At 41.1% G+C, this 19,206-nt stretch overlaps 1 protein-coding gene across 3 annotated transcripts in view; it reads left to right on the top strand.

Moving 5' to 3' along the window:
- The first annotated feature begins 3,360 nt into the window (after nucleotides 1–3,360).
- Nucleotides 3,361–19,206, top strand: part of EVI5 (ecotropic viral integration site 5) — a 71,035-nt gene continuing 55,189 nt past the window's right edge. The window contains exons 1-2 of one of the 3 annotated variants that reach the window (XM_083867385.1): nucleotides 3,361–3,404; nucleotides 16,004–16,233. In XM_083867385.1, the coding sequence (XP_083723511.1) occupies nucleotides 16,085–16,233 (149 nt within the window). In that variant the 5' untranslated portion in view covers nucleotides 3,361–3,404; nucleotides 16,004–16,084. Of the gene's footprint in view, nucleotides 3,405–16,003; nucleotides 16,234–18,439; nucleotides 18,628–19,206 lie in introns of those variants that run through there. The other 2 variants (XM_083867386.1, XM_083867387.1) reach the window with 2 other exon arrangements.

Below are 19,206 nucleotides of genomic sequence, written 5' to 3'. Positions count from 1 at the left end.
TGCTCCCGGCGGGGCCCGTCAGTCCAGGAGGAGACGCTGAGGTGCTGTGCTGGAGTCCGGAGAGGGGAAATGGAGCTGGGGACGGGTCTGGAGAATCAATGCATCCTGTGAGGAGCGGCTGGGAGAGCTGGGGTTTAGCCTGGAGAGGAGGCGGCTCAGGGGGCCCGATCACTCCCTGTGACTGCCTGAGGGGAGGCTGTAACACACGGGGGTCGGGCTCCTCTCCCGGGCAGCCAGCCATAGGACAGGAGGACGTAGTCTAAAGCTGCACTCTAGGGAAGGTTTAGATGGACATTGGGAGGATTTTCTTCACAGAAAGAGCGATTGGACGTCGGAATGGTCTGCCCAGGGAGGTGGTGCAGTCACCCTCCCTGCAGGGCTTTATGGCTGGATATGGCACTCAGTGCCATGGTTGAGCTGAAAGTGGTGTTCAGTCACCACTTCAGGTCTTTTCCAACTTAATTGAATCTGTGATACCAGAGAAACACAATTCTGAAGAAAAAAATAATACTGCTGTCATCTAATGTCTACTCATAATGCATGATCGCTTCCAAGTCTCTTTATGTTAAATGCCTGGGGAGTTATTAGCAAGGGATATATCACAGAGGAGGGGTTCTTAAACAGAAAAAAAATCCATAGATTTTGTCTTTTTAAAAACCATCAATCATGTACATATTATAGGATTTTAATTCCCATCATTTTCTAGGGAAAATTCTCACAACCGATCAAGCAGCAAGTAATTAAAAACATCAAACCAACCAAAATCTCAATTGAATACTGTTCTTATAAAATATCATAGCTGCTTGGGATTATTGATATTTGATTAATTAAAACAAGAATATAGATTTGCATATATACATACACACACACATATATATATGTATATACACTCTGGATCAAACAGGTCAAGTGGTATCAGGTTTCTTTACATTGCCAGACAATAGTGAATCTTCATTCTTCATGCATTTGTCTGGTTATGCTCGTTCATTTCACTAATAAAAAAACAACCAACAATCCACTTTGCTAGTGATACATAAGCCTGTAGAGAGCCTGACTGAAGAATGGCTGCAAATATTAAAAAAATGATATAAATAACCAAGAAAATGAAAGAAAAAAAATGCTTACTGCATCAGGCAGCGTGGTTGCTGCTTGGCAGGGACCTGCTGGCTGTCTGAAAGGATGTTGTAACAAGATGGAGATTGGCCTCTCCTCCCTGGCAACTAGTGACAAGAGAACATAGCCTCGAGCTGTGCCAGGCGAGACTCAGGTTGAGTATCAGAAGGAATTTTTTCACTGAAAAGGTGGTTAAACTTTGGAAGTGACTGCCCAGGCAGGTGGCATAGTCATGATCCCTGGAAGAGTTCAAGAAAGGACTGGATGTGGCACTTAGTGCATCAGCCTAATCGACAAGGTGGTGACCAGAGGTTGAGCTTGGAGATCTTTTCAGCCTAAATGAAAAATGATTCTGTGATCTAAGAATGAATTTTAGAAAGTTCAAAATTCTATGTGCTTTTCAATTTGTACAGAAAGTATCTCTAGAAGAGCGCATTGTTTTTTCTCCCCTCTGCCATATAAATCCATAGTCTTCAAAAAGTCGGCTGATACTACTGAGCAATTACTTCCATGACAACCTCACAGACAATGGTATCACAAGCGAGATTTGTTAGTCTTTTTGTTAAACAAGGAAAACCAGAATCGATTTCTTGCTCTCTGTGAGAAGACTTTTTACTCCTCAAATAGCTCACCCCAGCAAAAACCAGCCTGTTAACGTACCACACCCGCGTGCTTTCTTGCTGATTGCCACCCTGCAAAACCGAGACTCCAGCTGGGTTTATTAGTCCCGCCCCCAGCATCCCTTACAAATTCAGGGTGAATGGCTCCTCTGGTCTTTTTTTCCTCTGGCTTTTAGTGACAATGTTTGCTGGAAGAGTGGCTGCTCTTCACACACACACTGAACACGTTAAGGTAAAAGCTCATATTTTCAGTGCTTTAATGAAGTAGCTTTTATTAATGACACATTGATAGGGGAAAAGTTCAAGCTTTCTTTTTTCCCTTATATGCTATTTCTCAATTTCTCTTCTATGTGGTATTTTTACTTAGGTGTGTTCTGGAGAGCAAGGTATCAAGCAGGGGTTTTAGGGAAATGTCTAGTGTTTGTGAGTCTCTTGGACTGGCAAAACTGATGCTTGGAGCAGCATTTCCTGCAAGCAGGGACTCTCTCCCTGTTTGTAGAGGACTCAAGGGCAGTAAAGCTGTTGTCTGTAACTGGACTGACCCATGCTGCCACTTGAAAAATTATTTTGGATTTTTTTTAAAATTTTTTTTAATTTTCTTTTTTTTTTTTTTTTTTATTGCTTGCAGGAGAGACAGCCTTATTTCAATGAAAGAGAGTTTGGCTGAAGGCCTGGCAATAATCTATCCCTGCTATTGCAGTAGGCTTTTTTTAAAGAGTGTATTCTTTGCATACTTGGCTGTAATGCAGTGTTGTAGGGTACCGTATGTATTATGGTAGCGTGGGAATTATTTTCATAAATATTTTCAAAATAAAAATTATTTATTAAAGCTTTTGTTAGAATTGTTCCAAATGAAGATTTCTGGATGGTTTTGTCTAGGATCCTCTGCTCCCTGTAGAAGGACAATGGCGCACGGGCCCATTATTAGATGGGGACTGCTCGGGGCAGGCAGTCTCTCGGCTGTTTGTGTAACCTAATCGGCATCTGGCTGAAACGTGTCTGGCAAATGTGTGCAGGGCCGGGCGCGCCTAGCCCGGGGCGGCGGTGCTCCCCGGGACGCGTTACCGTGTGCGGCTTCCAGCGCACGGACGGCGTTGTGGGAATGCCCGGGCAGACACCGATTACACCCCGTCCCCAGCGCTCCGCCGGGCAGGGGCTGCGCCTCGTGTGGCGGCGGCGCGGTGCCCTCGTGCCGCTGCCGTGAGGGGCGGGCGGGGACGGCGCGACCCGGGCCCGGGCGGGGGTTCGGCTCCGGGCCGGGCCGGGCGGGGCCGGCGGTGACAGGGCGGGCGACCCGCGCGAGGGCGGCACGCGAGCGAGCTGCGCGCCGCGGGGACGGCTCTGCGCCCGGCCTTCCAGCGTGCGGCACCGGGAACCCCGAGACCCGGGCCGGGACTCGTGACAGCGGCCGGGAGCGGCGCGGGTGGGTTCCCGGGGGCGGGCCGGGGGCAGCGCGGCGGGGCAGAGGCAGAGCGGCCGCCCGCCCCTCCCGGGGGGCCCGCGGGGCTGGGGCTGCCCCTGGCGGCGGCTGCGCGCCCAGTGCGCCTGCGCGCGGCGCGGGCAGGGACGTGGCCCGGGGCCGGGGCCGGCGGAGCGGCGCGCGGGGCTCGGCGGGGCGGACCCCGATGCCCGCACGCGCCGCCGCTTCCCGCCGCGGGCAGCGCTCCCAAGGTGAGGCGGGGGGCGGCCGGGCCCGGGCGGGGGCGCGGCGATCGCGATCGCGGCCGCGCCGGCCCGTCCCCTCCGGCGGCGGCGGGGCCGGGCCGAGCGGTGTCGGGGCAGCGCCGGCCGCCCCCGCACGGGCCCTCCCGGCGCGGTGGGCGGCGGAGCGGGCGGCGCCGCCGGGCAGGGAGCGCCCGCGCCGGGCGGGGTGAGGGGAGGCCGCGCCGCGCAGCCCTGCCCGGCTCGGCGGCCGCGGGGCCGGCGTGTCCCGGCCGCTCCGCGCCTCGGCCCGCGGGACCCGGGCGGGCACCGGGCGCGGTGGGAGCGCCCCGAGGCACCGGGCCCGGGAGCCTCCGGCGGGTCTGTCTGCAGAGGGCGAGTTCTCCCTCGGCTTACCGGCGTAACGCCGAGCCAGGAACCCGCGGCTCTGTCATTCCTGAGCCTGATATTTTTCAATTTTCAATTGCGAGAACTCGTGCTGCATCGGACTGAACGTGATTATATAATGAGGGTAAAAAGTCGATAACAATGTTCGGCTACTTGTTATATATTCCAGGTTTAGTTATTCAGTTATGGCCGCGCTTCTCCGTTTCCATGTAACACCTGCTAATTGTCGGCATTGATAAAGCAATTTTGTAGCAAACGAGAAGTTGGTTTATACGATTTCAATTTCCAGCCTGAGCTGCCATTAACGCTGCCTGTATCAGAGCATTGCATTCCACATCAGTCCAGGATAGCTCTTTCTTTTTCAAAGATCATACACAAAAGACATAGAAAGGAGACACTGATACAGAGAAGGACAGTTAATATTCTATATGCTTTACTTATCTCCAAAAGTATTTGCAAAAAAAAATCTTTTTTTTTTTTTTTTTTTTTTTTTTTTTTTTTTTTTTTTTTTTTTAATTCACTTTGCTTTGCATGCCTAAAAGAGATGTCAGTTTGGTCTTGTTTGGCTGACTGGTAGATAGCATTAAAATGTTTTGTAGAAATGTGCCTGCTCATTTCTCTTCCCTTTCCCAGTGTGAGTTGTCAGCTTTGATCACAATTGTGCAGCTCTCTATTTATGCTTATAAAGATTTAAGGCTTATTTTGAAATGTGCAGATATGAGTTCTTTCTCAAGTAAGGATTAGGAGAGGAAATAGATACAGCCAGTAAAAGAAGGGCATGATCAGGAGGAAAGCACTCAGTATTATGAGTCAGCATTGCCTGAATTTTATCAAGTGGGCTGACAGCAGCTGTAGTGATTGTCACTGAGTGTCCATCCAGCCCCACAGTACGTCAAAGAGGAACAGATGTTTGGAGAAGAAAGCTCCAACAGATCAGCCCTACTTCCTTCCTAGATCTCTTCCCACACTCCTGCAGGTTGAGGCTTAAGGGCTACAGCTGGTGACTTGGATATTTGGCTTTGGTAATCTTGGTTGTTTGTTTGTTTGTTTTTTTCCAAATTGGTTTTCATATTTTTGTCGTCTGTGGACTTGTTTAATTGCTGTTGAACAAGTAAGCAGGAGGTGGTTGGAGTAGTTGAAAGGAAGAGATAGGAGAAAAGCCCTTCCAGATTTATGGCAGAAGAAGGGATGGAGAAAGTGGCATGCCTAAACAGTTACTGTCAGTTTATTTTCTGGGTGAGACTGATAGTAAACAGGGAAGTTTTAAAAATGGGAAGACAAGTCCTTTGTCAGTAAATTTTGGAAAACAGAAATGCTTACTTTGCTATTTTGAGATTCTAATATCACAATTTAGAAGGGGGAATGCATATTTAAGGTTATGTTTACCCTTTCTTACTCTTAAGTTTCCTGAACTTGTAGAAAAAAGAAATTCTAATGCTTAAGAAACAGACAGAATTTAACATTTTGCATATAATTTTAAGTGTCAAGTGCATAGTTTATAAGAAAATATCTTTTCTGGTCAATCCAAGAAACAATAATAAAAACTAACCCTGAGTTTATGACTGTTGCTTTCTAAATTAACCTATACTTGCCTTGATTATAGTCTCTTATTTAATTCTATTTTCTAAACCAAATTAAAATAGTAATAGTTTTAGAAAAGGCAAATAGTAAATATTGTAGTAATTGGTAATTTTGTGTTGTTAACTATATTCCCTGAAGTTCTTGAATGTCACTGAAGTTTGGAGGTAGCATGCTGAATTCAAGCCCTGTGCCCTCTGTGTTTGTGACACTTGGCATCACATGTTGCCAGTGTTTGGAGTCCTTTAAGTTGGGAACACTGTCTTGCTTTCATTGTAGTGGTCTCTGCTCAAGTGTCAGTGCAGTGCATCCTTTCCTGCTCCAGCAAGTGGTGGTTGCAGAGATGGTAGTTGGTGATGGCAGTGCCTGGGCCCTGCTCTGCCTCCACTCGGTTACACACAGTTGTGATGTGTGTTTGTTGTATGTGTGTGCACAGGAACCGTCTGCTCAGAGCAGCAGAAGGGATTTAGTGAATTGTCACCTTTGCATAATTACTCTTAATGCTGTCTAAATTCTGAGAGCTCTGGAAACTGTTCGGTTCAGCCATCAAGTGGTGTTTTGGGGGCAGCCTAGGAAGTGTTGAGCCTGCTCTAGGGTTCAGGCAATGGATCTCCTTTCAGTCATGATGACAGGGATGATGGTGACAGTGTGACTGTCAACTCTGTTTGCTAATTGTCTGGAGAAGTGACCCTCTCCAGTCCCAGCAAGGTGGTTGTATATTTGGGGTTGAAGTAGAACACTAGGGTGGGTCTTTATTCTGGGCAAGAGGTAAGGTGGTGTGATAGAATGACTGGACACATATTTTGTCCTAATTTCCAACTTGGAAAGCAGCCAAAAGCCATCATCAAATATCTCTTTGTTCTTCTGCCTGAACAAACTTTACCTGTCTCTGATGGGTTATGTTACTTTATCATCTTGTCTGACGAGTATTGCTTTTGCCTCTGTGGTTCAATCCCTTGGGAAAAAAGAAAGAAAGAAAAATCCAAACTTTGTATTTTGGTAGTAGGCTGTGTTAATGTGTTCTGCCATATGTTAGGCTATTGCTCTTCCCAAACTCCTGAGTTTTCTTATGGCCTATTGTCATGACTAAATCTTAGTGATGCTTACCATAACATTAGATACATGTTTGATGACATAAGTCAGAATTCTTATCAGTATCTTATGCTGCATTAACTATGTATTTTTGTCATTGTTTTCATCAGGCTGGCAGATGGGGTTGGTCTTTCGGTAGTGGATTGTTGTTGCCATAAATTAATCCTGCACTTGTAGCTAAGAAGATGTTAGAAGAGCTTACTGTTAATTTTTGTTATAGAAGGCTAAAACTGTGAAATGTCATTTAAAATGGATGTAAAAAATTATTAGTTAGCCAAAACCTAACATTTTAACATGTACTATTGACATAACTATTGCGTAGAAGTTCGTTTTATGTCTCTCACTTTTCATGTGTTTTTCTTGATTATGTGTAGCTCAAGCAGTGAACTACTTCCAGGCATAGTAGAAAGAAATTCCAGCCTCTATGCTGTCTGAAACAGCAGAGGTAAAACTCAATAGTCATTGAGCAGAGTAATTTTTTTCCTCCATTAGAATGCATTACTGGTGGAACATTATGGGTTTGGCTGAAGTCCTAGTAAGTGTTTTCCAGCCCTTTGGAGTAAGAATTGTGATGGGTCTTTCTAAAGACAAGATTACAAAAACAAGTTTAAATTCCATAATGAGACACATGATGTTAAAATGGACTTGGGATTTTTACATGAACCTTTTGGTGTCAGGCTGACACAAAAAATCATCTGTGTTTTGTTGATCTCCTTTGTGTTCCTCCCCTAGTAGGCTGTTTTGAAAGAAGGAAACAGGCCCTTATTTCCAAATAAAAGTGCATAAGTCAGTGGCCAACTAATCAGAACATAAGTGACTTCATTTGATGGTGACCAGATACATCATTTTTCTGAAGAGCCATTTCCCTTTTCTTTATTAAATATCTAAGGAAAATTAGATTTCTCTGTGCTGTGCTCAAAGGCTGCTGGAGCACTAATACAGACTTGAATAGCATGGAGGGAGGCCCTTCCACAGCATAAAAATACACTGCTTCCAGTTATGCTGTGAGTGCTTGTGAAGGCAAGTCATGGCTATGGTGAGTAAATTAATGGGCAAAATGGAATATTTCTGCAGGACTACAGATGGCATGGATTGTGTTAAAAGAATTGACTATTGATGTTTGCAGCTGTGTTTGTATCTGCTCTGTTTACTGGATGGCTTGGACACCTTTCCTATGTGGATACTACTAATTAGTTATGCTTCACTGCTGAAACTTTTACATTCTATTTCTTGTCTGTCAGCAGCTGCAGGTTGCAATGAGTTGTAGTTCACAAGAAAGGCTGGTTACAGTCAGTCATTTGGAAACTGTTTCACTCTTGAGTTTAACTTGATAGAAAGTTGGCCTCTTAGCTGATCATTTGGAGGAGAGGAATATCCTGAAGGTGAGGGGGTGAGGGGTGAGGATCTCACCAACCTCTGTCATGGTTGTGGTGGTGTGTTTTTTTTTGTTTTTTTTTTTTTTTTTTTTTTTCCTTCTAGGAAGTAGTTAATACAGTTTTAAGTATTACCATATTGCATAAGGGTCGTGCTTTTGGTTTCTTCATTAAGTCTCATTTCATACACGTCTTTGGGAAGGGAATTGTGCACAGCTCGGTAAATGAGAGATGAGCATTTTGGTTGTAACCTGGCTGTTGTGACATAAGTTTATCTGGTCTCTGTAGAAAGGAAAATTAGACCTAGAAAATTCTTGAGCTGCTAGTACATAAACAAAGTTGCAAGGAATGATATGTTTTCATGTGTCAGATACTAAATCATTTGAAATGTACCAATTTAACTGCTTGTAAATTTTGTATCCTTTTTAAAATGAAGTGTTGTGTTATAAACACTGATTTTGATTGTCAGCGAATGGTCAGTGAATTTAAAGACAGGACTCAATTGTTTCTTGCTTCAAAAACCTAAAGCTTTTAGTAAATTTAACTGCATTTGTGTACTTTTGTTTATTTTTGTCCTAATGTAATGTAGATGCTAGATTTGCTTCCTTTCCAGGAAGAAGCTGGGCTTTGGGGAATGAGTAGGGAAAAAAATCTGTAGGAAGTAGCTATAATTACAAACATGTGTGTTTCAAAGTGTGTTACTCTGTTGTAAGTGCTTGATGACACTTGAGCTCCAGTTAAATAATTGAGTTGCATTTTACTGAAAAGACAAAACCCCTAAATCTTCCAATCTATTGCATAAAAAAAGTCAACATGGTTGATTTTATTTTAGCTGATTAATCTGATTGTTCCCTCTGTTTAGTTATCCAAGGGGATGTTCCTTCAAGTATATGTGTGTGCCATTGATGTGCTGAACCTCAAACACAAATAAGTTTTCCAGACTGAGGTCTAAGAGAACAAGGGAAGTTTTCTGTTAAAGGTTTTTACTGTAGTCCATCAGTATTTTCTCTTGCAGCTCTGAGGAACTCTCAGCCATCTTTTGTACAAAAGCACTGTATCTAATTCTTTTCCCTTGAAAGAAGGCCTCAGTTTCTTGAAGGTTGTTACATTCCTATGTCAGATGTGAAACTTTTTCTGATTTTCTGACCATCACTAGATGGACAGAAGATAGTGGCAGCAAAAGCACTGTTAGTCTTCTCAGCACAGTGGGACAATCCCTGACAGACTGTAAACCACACAGGACTGCAGAGGTAATTAAAAACCTGGAATTGTTCTTGGAAAGAAGTGAAATTTAGTACAACTTGGTCAGTGATGGAAATGTTATTCATATGACTTTGAGCAATGGTTTCAACCTTTAGTGGGTTGCTACATCATTTCTAATGAAGTTCCTCTTTAAAACTCCTCATGTATTAGTTGTATGTGTGAACTGCCACTTCAAGTGTCTCTGGGACCATCAAAACCCCATGACATGTTAGTCAGATGATGAGTTTTAAAAAATTATTCTACACAAATCTTTGATAGCCTAAATTCTATACCATCTAAAATATTAGAGTATTTGTTTGTTTGTTTGTTTCAGAAAGACTTGGAGAGCTTGTACGTATCAAGTGAAATGGAAGCTAAGGAATAATATTCCTGACTACTATTAGGTGATATTACAAGAAAAATCAGGAATATGAGTGTAAGCAAAGACTTCTCACACTTTGACAGAAATCAGTTATATGAGTTTTTAGTGTAAATGACCCAAATGAAGTTTATAGTGAAGCCACGTTTGAGCCCTGAATTAAGATTTTAGCTTGTCAAGGAGCATGATGGCAGGCTGACTCACCTGCTACATCTCCTGCATGTGTCATTGGTTTAATTTGTTCTACAGATATTAGAATGCTATTAACTTTGAAGCAGGAAGGAGACTGGGTCTCTGGAATGCTATAAAACTAGCTTGAAAACCACATATACAATTTCAGACCCAGTTATGTCAGACTCCTTTTTATATGTAGAGTAATATGGAGATTACTTCCTGTATTCTGGAAGTTCCCATTTCTTTCTCTTCTTATAAAGAGAGGAAATCGTTGGAAGCAAATGATGCATACAGTAGTGTTTGTGTAAGTCTTGTGGTTATTTTTACTTTGTCATATGGTAAGAATAGTTGAGACAGTGTTTCAAGATATCTCATCTTTTGGGTAATCAAGATATCAAGATATAATTCTTTGATACAAATGTTCCTCAGGGAAATGCAGAAAAAGGACAACAAAATACCTTTTAAAAAGAAATCTAAATAGACTTTTTTAGAAAAACAGATTTTGTCTGGCAAATGCAAATAAATGGAGTGCTAACGTAATTAGGTCTTCTGTAAGGTGCTGCACATTATCTGAGCATTCTCAGGGAAAGAGGTTTATATGTTGGTATGTAATGTGGAATGTTGCAGTCTACCTTTAGCTGGCCTTACTTAATATTATATATAAAATTTTATATGGCACCTCATTGCAGTATTCCTTTGAGTAATTTGGAAAACTAAACACAGTATTGCAGTCCTCTTGATAATAAAGCCCTGTAATCATCAGCTGGTTAAAGATACTAAACATAAACATAAAGTTGAGATACTGAATTTTATATATTTTGGTTGGCATATATATACACTGCATACTATGCACCTGTGTTTAGTATCAATATAAATATTTAATATCTTTGCAATATCTTAGAGGATGTGGCAGACAGGTCTGTGTCTTGGCTGATTGACTCATCAGGGTAGTTCTGTTTTTCCAATGGAAATTGCATAAGAGTACAAAGTCTTTGGTCATTAAGTCTTATGCCTTGTGTCCCCCCATCTTTTTAAAGATCAATATGTTCAACCTCAAATTTCACACCTTTCTTTAGGAGGTATCTGCATGACCTCCGGCAGGCAGATGCCAGTGAATTGTTCCTGTGCTCTGGGTGCAGTGTAGCTGTTAATAGCTGGAATGAGTGTGCCTGCTTTGGAGCTGGGAGCTGCCTGCTCAGTTCCATGTGTCCTGCTTGTCTCCAGGCCCAGCCATCTTCAGTGGAAGGGGTTGGTGTCCCAGGAGTGAGCTACAAGTGGCATTTGTGTTCAAAATCTTGGATAAATTGGCAGGTTCTTGAGTGACACTCCCCTCCAGAGAAAAAGCACATCTTAAAAATCAGTTGATTTTATTTTTAATCACACATCAATAATGATCAGTAATAGCTTGAGCATCCTGATGGTGTTTGTGATGGTTTGGCACACATCCCAGCCAATGTAGGTTACCTTTTGTACTCTCAAAAGGTAACTTGGATTTCAGCATCCGAAAAATGCTGGGAATGACAAGAAAACCAATTCTCTTTACAGAGTTGAAAAACTGGCTGAGGTGAGTTGAGCAGAGACTCCTGTTCACTGTGGCCTCCCAGCCTGGGCTGGTTACCTGAATGGGGGTGGAGAGCTCACCTAGATCTGGGAAGTGCTGGGACTCAGGAGCAGCCTGGGCTGGAGCTCTGTGTGCACCGGGCTGGAGCAGCCTTGGGGGCAGGAGGGCTCCAGCAGTGAGGGGGGAGCGGCAGAGGTGTGAGGGTGACAGCCAAAGTCCTGTCTCGTGTAGCTGGATTTACCACTGTGACCCAGCTGAGATCATAGGAGGGGCACTGGTGTGTCTGGTGGTCTTGGTACTGGTGCAAACAGCTGAGCACAGGGCTGCAATTTCTTTTCCACCGCAATGAAGAGTAGCAAAGGGAAGGACGCTTTGTAACTGAAGTGCAGCACATCCTCCTTGCAGGCAAAAGGCAGACACTGCTGCAGACCTGCAGATGTATCTGTTAATAACAACCAGGTTTTTAAAGAAACACTTGTTTAGGAAAGCCTTGAGGACACTGTCCAAAAAACCCAGAGATTAAAGGTTTAATAACACTTGTTCTCTTGAGTCTTTCCAGAATATTGTGTTAAGCAAAATCACATATCTGAAGAAAGGAGGTTAAACCAAATGCTCACACAGAATTTCCTGCATTTTGCTGGAGTTGGTGATGCCCAGTGAAACTATCTATCATTCATACTAAATGTATTCTCATTACTGTCACTGTGATTTGTAACTGGGGGAGCCCCAGTTTCTCTGTCAGGGCTGGAGTGAAACCTGTAGTTCTCTCCTTTGTGCTGTCAGAGGAGAGGTTACAGCTCTTCTGGGGTCAGTAGGATTCACTCGTGTACTGTGTGTTATTGCCTTGGGGTGTGACAGATCTCTTGTTGCAGGGGTTGTCAGCAGAAGGGTGGGAGGCAGCAGTGCTGGTTTAGTGATGGCCAAGTCGAGCTGTGCTGTTGGGTGGAACAGTGTACATGGAATTGAAAAGCTGATGATGTAGCAGGAATTTTCAGTCTTTATTAAGAAGAGGGTAAAGAGCTGAAAAGGCAGGTATACTCAGTGTGTCCATAGGAATGCTTCATCACAGGAGGAAAAAAATAATTAAACCAAACTATAGATTTGCAGCTTAAATTTAGTAAAATAATTAGTTTAAGTAATTGGATCTTTACATGTTAATATTGGTATTCCATGTTTTCCACATCATTAGAATCAGCTCAACAAATGTAACTGCTCTTTCCATACTTTTCTGAAGAGAATCAGTGTTACTAATAAACTACTATCAAAATAATTTGCTTTATTACCAGCAATTTTCTATTACAATTTAAACTAAGTTCTATTTGCATGTTAGTATTTAAAAGGAACCAAAAGAAAAAAAAAAACCGTACTTAAACAAGCAAAACCAAACTCCTAAAGTTACTAATGACAATATATACTCACTTTCAAAAATCCTGGTATTTTATAATTGACTTCCTGTATGTTGTAATTCCAAATCAGAGTATTTTATTTCCATTTCTCATCAAAATACCAATTTGTTCTCAGATTAGAGTAAAACCACACAGAGGAAAGAAACACTAAAAACTGTGTATATGACTTATTTTATGATTAGTGTTCTGATGCATATTGGAATTTACTAGAGCCATAGATATAAAAAAGTATAGAATCTTCTTTATTAATGAAGTATGCATTTGTTCAGATCAGGTTTCTTGGGATGCAGCCCAAGATTTTCTCTCTTTCAAATTTCAGTGATCTTTTTTCTAGAAGGTCTTAAATCACTTTTTGATGACTAATTCTGTGAAATCTTCTGCCACTGTTATAAATTTTGAAATTTAGGTAGGTGAAATGATGAAATATGAAAAATCCTGTTACTGTATCCTACTTAGGGAAATGGATGATGAACACATAGCTAAATACCTTCATGTCTTACTTCAGGAGTCTTCACTGATGCTAACAAGTTACGAGAGTGGCTTTAGATATTTAGGTAACCTGGAAAAACCTGGCAAAAAGGATGTAGGTGTGACCAGTTAGCTGTTAGATCACAATTGTGTTTTTCTTGATTTTTCTTGGCCCTAGGTAACTGCCATAACAAATGGCAAACAAATTCTTCATGTGTTTTTGATGCAAATTTCACTGTGAGCCTTTTGATCTTCAAATATTTGCTTTTGACAGTTGTGCACTTTGCCTGCTCTGTGTGTGGTAGCTGGCTAGGAATAGTTTTGGGGTTCTAATTCTCTGATACATTCTAATGCACCTCTGAGCTGTACTGAGAAACGGTATTGTTAGGCACATTGTTTTGACTGACTTAAGTGCTGTCTTGCATGGTTTTCTTGGCCATAATTTTTGATATTCTTCATGTAATTGGCTTCTTCACACGCTTGAGTTAATTTTTTTAATGCCCAGTAATATGTTGATGACTGAATGTTATCAAGATTTTTGATTTCTGTCCCTACACCATCCCCCTTCAGCTCTCTTACTGGACAGTGTAAGCCTCATCATTTATAAGCCATATTGACTTTGAATTTTGTTTTATGCCTTAAGTCTTCCCAGTTACTTTACTTTGTGAAAAGATAAAAATTGAATGTATGTTTTTTCTTCCTGTTTGCACCACTTAGGGTATTATAGAAAATCATTGCTTTTCTAATCCTTATACCCAAGATTCTTAGTGACTCCTAAAGCCTGCTGCGTATGGCAGTCATTTTTACTGTGCTAACATTGGCCCTGTTTCTGCCAGCATTTATTTTTGGAATAGTTGCATTACTTGTGATATTTTAAGCAGTTTAAAGCCTTTGAGAAAATAATCAGTCTTAAGTGAGATGTATGAGTTACCTTCATTATAATGTGATTTTATTAAAAGTAAAACAGCAGTCATTTATCCTTTAATAGCAATAGTGAATAAAGGATATAGACTGAGTGAAATATTAATGCATGTATTAAACTTAGAATTTTGAAACCTCTAGTAATTTTCATTCCTTTCTTTTATAAAATAAGGTGTCAAATGCTAGTGTTGGAAGCATTTTTTTTCCCAAGATTATATTTAAAAGGTGTGTTTAGATCTTTCTGGTGGGTGGTTTTTTTTGTTTTTTTTTTTTTTTTTCTTTTTTTTAAATATATATATATATACACACCTGATTTTTGCTGTCCAGCAGTGACAAGAACCAACTGGAACCTTTCTGACGTGTATGTTGGTATCTTACTATGTCCACCTGTGGTTTGCATCCCTGCCTCTGAAGACTTCTAGCAAAATTTGATACCATTTTCAGAATGAATGCTGAGCATATGGAAATTGGAAACTTCTAGTCTTCTAGGAAAGCTCTTAGATGTTGTGTTGTTGTTGGAGAGTAAGTGGGAAGGTAGAATACCACTTGTTTGGGTTTGGTCTGTGTTGTTCCTCTTGTTTAATGAAGGCATTCAGTGTGTCTTCTTTTTGATATGAAGTGAAAATAAAATACTGCTGGATTTGATTGACAAGAAAGTTTTTTGTGGCACTGTATCCAAATAAAAGCTTCTGTTTCAGCAATCAGTCCATATATTGTGCTTCAGATAAATGCACAGTGTGATAAGATGGAGTTTTTAATTTCAGTTGAAATTTTGCTTTAATTAGATTCTATTGGAGGATCTTGGGAAGGGATTTTTTTTTTCCCTTGTAGTTCAGTGTCTTCAGTATCTTTATAATTATTTATAGGCTGTACTGCAGAATTGTTTGTGGCATTGAGTAAGTCAGTGTTTTGAGGAAATCAGCAAAGTTCAAAATAAATAGTTACCAGCAACACCACTTCAGAAGTTCCTCTTCAGCCTTGGTTTTGCCAACTTTTAACATTTACTAGGCAGCTAGCTCTTCTTCTAAGGTGCATCTGGATTTCCTCTGAGTTGGGCTGGGGAAGGATTAAACTCTGAGTTACTGCATGTCAAAGCCTCTTATATTTTCAGATGCTGAAGGGAAGCTCTAGTGAGGGGTTCACTGGGAGATGCCCCCAACAGCTGCTCTTATTTCCATAGCACTGGTGAAGAAGTAGCAGCAGATAATTATCAGCAGTTAACCTTTACTTTCCCAAGCCCACTGCTTCCCCAACTCTAGCAGCACCTCCTACTTTTTCCCAAAAACCCTGGGGTCTGTCCAGGCACTGGCAGTGGAACTGCGGATCAAAGACACTTGGTGTAGGAATGACCTGAAGAAGAAAGTGAGGGAAGAGAAGAGGCAGCAGTGTGATGCCTCACTGTGAGACTTTCAGGGGTGGTAGATTCATGGGCATAGATTCTTTGTGACTGTTTTCTGCACACTGGCAGGGCTACAGGGTACTTTGCTTTGGTGTCAATCAGAAATGTGGTGCCCCTGCTCCTCTGTCCTGGCACTATAGGGATTAGTGAAGGTGAGCAGTGGGTGGTCTGGGGGGGTTACACTGATATTGTGCTTCAGTGTCTATCAGTAAAATAGTTGATTGTTTCTATAGCTATATTTCTACAGTTTCTGTGGCATTATTTTAGCTTATCAAGATGTTTTAAAATAAGCTTTTATTTCTATTTATTTTTATAATGGGAAGTCGGAGCTGATCCTGGATCCTGTGGTATTTCTGTACTGCAGAGATGAGCTCTGTGAGTATACATCAGGAGTTTCTCGGGGTTTGTCTTTGTGGATTAGCAACATACTTGCATGTTACTTCTATAATATTGTATTGCTGGTGATGCTTGTGTTACTTCTGACAGCCTTGGGGTCCTGGAGAAATAAATAATCTCAGTGTTGCTTTGTGCATATTGTATATTTTTCCTTTGTTCAGTGCAGCAGGCTTGCTGGAAAAAGGAGTTTATAAAGGACAACTTTTGCATCCTCTTGTTTCTGTCAACACAGGTGGCGACAGACAAGGTTGCAGGCAAGCTGAGCTCCACTCTCTCATGGGTGAAGAACACGGTGTCGCACACCGTCAGTCAAATGGCCAGCCAGGTGGCGAGCCCATCTGCCTCCCTCCACACCACATCCCCCTCCACCACTCTGTCCACACCCGCCCTCTCACCATCCTCACCAACACAGCTGAGCCCTGACGACTTGGAACTACTGGCTAAACTTGAGGAACAGAACAGGTGAATGGAAAACTTTTTGCTTTTCCAATTACAGTAATGAGACTAAAGTTGGTTTGTTTGTAGCATAGAGGCTGTTAAAGGGGAATTAGTTAAAACTTCATGGCACAACACTTCAATTTGAAAGCCCAAAGGTTTAAGAATTTGTATTTTTGTGCTGTGTTTTTACAAGTTTTGTTTTTGTGGAACTCTTAAAAGGTGTTTTTCTCCCCTGGTTTTACAGGAGTGTTTATAGCTGCCTCTAATAGTAAAAAATTACACTGTGATTTTTAGTATCCAATTTAAAGTAGAGTATCTCAGGGATGAGACTTGTTTATAACCTTCTTACCTTCTAAGATCATAACTACAATTTCTACTAATTTCTTGGAATCTTAAATATTTCTCAATTCTTTTTTTTTCTACTTTTATCCAGTTCTTGTTTCAATTACATAACCTGCTATGTACAGAGATAAAACTGTGTTCAGTTACTTCTTGCTGTTACACTAGTGTGCTGGATACATAATAGCTTAAATTAATTAAAAGTAAATTCCTAATCAGTTTTTTCTTTTCATCTTGCCTTTTTATGTATAGTAAGTAACAGTTTTCATGGTAGGCTTTCCATGAGTGCCTATTTATCTGCACCATGTACAGTTCAAGATGCAACTTTTAGGTGGATCAGTTGCTCTTGATGTACACAGTGATGCAAATTCACAATATCACTAAGAAATGAAATTGGACTGTATAATTTCTTAATGCTGAATTTCCAGAAGCCATACTCACTTGCACTTTTGAGGCAGGACTCCTCAGTCATCTGTCCTTTTGCAAAATCTGGTTATGTTTGGCAAGTATGTTTCAACAGTTTTTGAGAGGTTGGTTGTAAACAACTTGAGCTCCAAGTAGATTTTTAGACTTGGCAGTAGCTGCAGGGCTTTGTTACCTACTGGAGATGGCTATCCCTGAGATGTAGTGAAGTGCAAGGTTTGATAATATAGCTCAAACTAGCTTCTGTTCCAGCTTCTCTGAGTGTGCTGGCCTTTGCACTGAGGCAGTTGAGGTACTCTATTTTTGATTGGGTTGGGTTTTGGTTGTTGTTGTGGGTTTTTGTTTGTTTGTTTGTGGGTTTGGGGAGAGGGGGTTGCTATTTGGTGATTTTTTTTGTGGTTTTCTTTTGGTGGTGGTTTTTTGTGTGTTTTTTGTGTTTGTTTTTGGGGTTTTTTTTAATACTATTCTTATTCTTGGTTGGATGGGGTTGTTTGGTTTGGGGTTTTGTTTTTGTTGGTTTGTTTATTTGTTTGGTTTTTTCTCTCTGAGTCACTTCTGAGGGTAGTAACTTCCAGTGGGGGAAGAGAGTAACTGGGGGGAAGAGAGGCAATACCTGTGTGTCACCTGGCATGTCTTCTCTCATGTCTGCACTCTGCAGCCTGAGAGCAATTTGAAGGGAGTTTGATACATCTGTCCAGATTTTGACAGTAGAAGGAAGCTTCTAGAACCACCTCATACACTCTTTCGTGTCTTTGAAGATGAATTCCATGTAATTTTTGCTGTGCAAATGAAAAATTGTCAAAAGAAGCAAAAAAATAAATGGCACTTTCAAGAAAATGAATTTTCATTTAATCTGAGGCTTTCTCGTTTGTTCATGACAAAGCAACTAACCTGTAATTGAAAAGCAAACTGTTCTTTGGACTGCTTATCTATGTTGAAGTGAAATGTCTTTACATCTAGAGTCTTCTCATTAAGGTCTGCAGTCAGACTACCTGGCTTGCTGAAGGAAGAATGTGAGCTTGGGCTTTCTGTCTCAAGTCAGCTTTCTTCATTTAGTAAGTAAACTAGCCAATCTTGTCTGGTTTTATTTCATTTTAGCCAGACATGTTGTTAGTCCCACACTAGTCTTGTGTGTGAATTCTATTTAGAGGCTGCCCTATCAAGTGTGTCTTTGCTGGTGAGATGCTGCCCTTTAATACTGAAATTCGATGCTCTTTGCTGGCTGCCCTGTAGTTTCAGAACAGTTTGCATCTGCAGTTTAGCACAGTGGCACTTTGTTGACAATTGTACTCTGTTCACAGGGAACCATTCTTTCTGCTTGCTGGAAGAACTGCTGCTGTGGATGTTTGTAAAGGTTTTGGGTTTTTTTAGGCTTTTATATCAGAAAGAGAATATGAATTAAGTAACAGATAGAAAAGGGAAGAACTCAAATTGTTTCAAGCTATGTCCTGTAGCAATCTGTAATCTAATTATACTGAAAGTCCCCACAGAATAAAGAGGAAGCTCAGTCCAGAGTCCTGGTGGAACTATTTGGCATTAGTAAATCATTTATAAAGTTTTAAATGAAAGAAAACAGTGACTAAACGTCACAGAACTTGCGACTTACTGTGAAAAGAACTTCCTGTTTTCAAATCTAAGGACAATGAGTTTATCCAGGTAAGGTCGAATTACAGAAACTTAGTATAACTTCTACAGAAACCTGTGAAAACTGGAAGTGTCTCATTAGAACCTTGTTTTTATAATCTTAATGTTTATTCTATGCTCTTTCCTCTGTGATTACTTTGGATTTGGTGCTTAGGCATTGTCTTGGATTGCAAGGAGTTTCAAACTAATGTTTCGCTATGGATCAGTATAAGCCAGGTTTCTAAACATTTGAAGTGGATTTTAAAGGTTTTTTTTTAAACTAGGTTTTATATATTCCATTAATAAGTGGATTTTTTCTTAAAATATAAAATTCCAAATGAAAATTTGTCTTGAAAAGGCTCTCTTTTTTTTCTTTTTCCTGAGGTATTACCATTTAACACTTTTCCAAACAAAATACTCATGTAGTAATTGTACTATTTGTCTTCATGAGTCAAATTACTTTTTCCCCTGCGTTCATAAACACCAGTAGGTGGAAGCTGGGAACAGGGAAAGCTAGTATAAATATCTTTATTGTAGCAGAGAGCTTAAAAATTGTAGGTATGCTGAGATTTCTGCACCATCTCAGATACAATATGCCTTGGGTTATAATTT

The sequence above is a fragment of the Zosterops lateralis genome (assembly GCF_965231275.1).
Source record: "Zosterops lateralis genome assembly, chromosome: 9".
NCBI classification, from domain to species: Eukaryota; Metazoa; Chordata; class Aves; order Passeriformes; family Zosteropidae; genus Zosterops; species Zosterops lateralis.
This window is presented reverse-complemented; position numbering and strand designations above follow the sequence as displayed.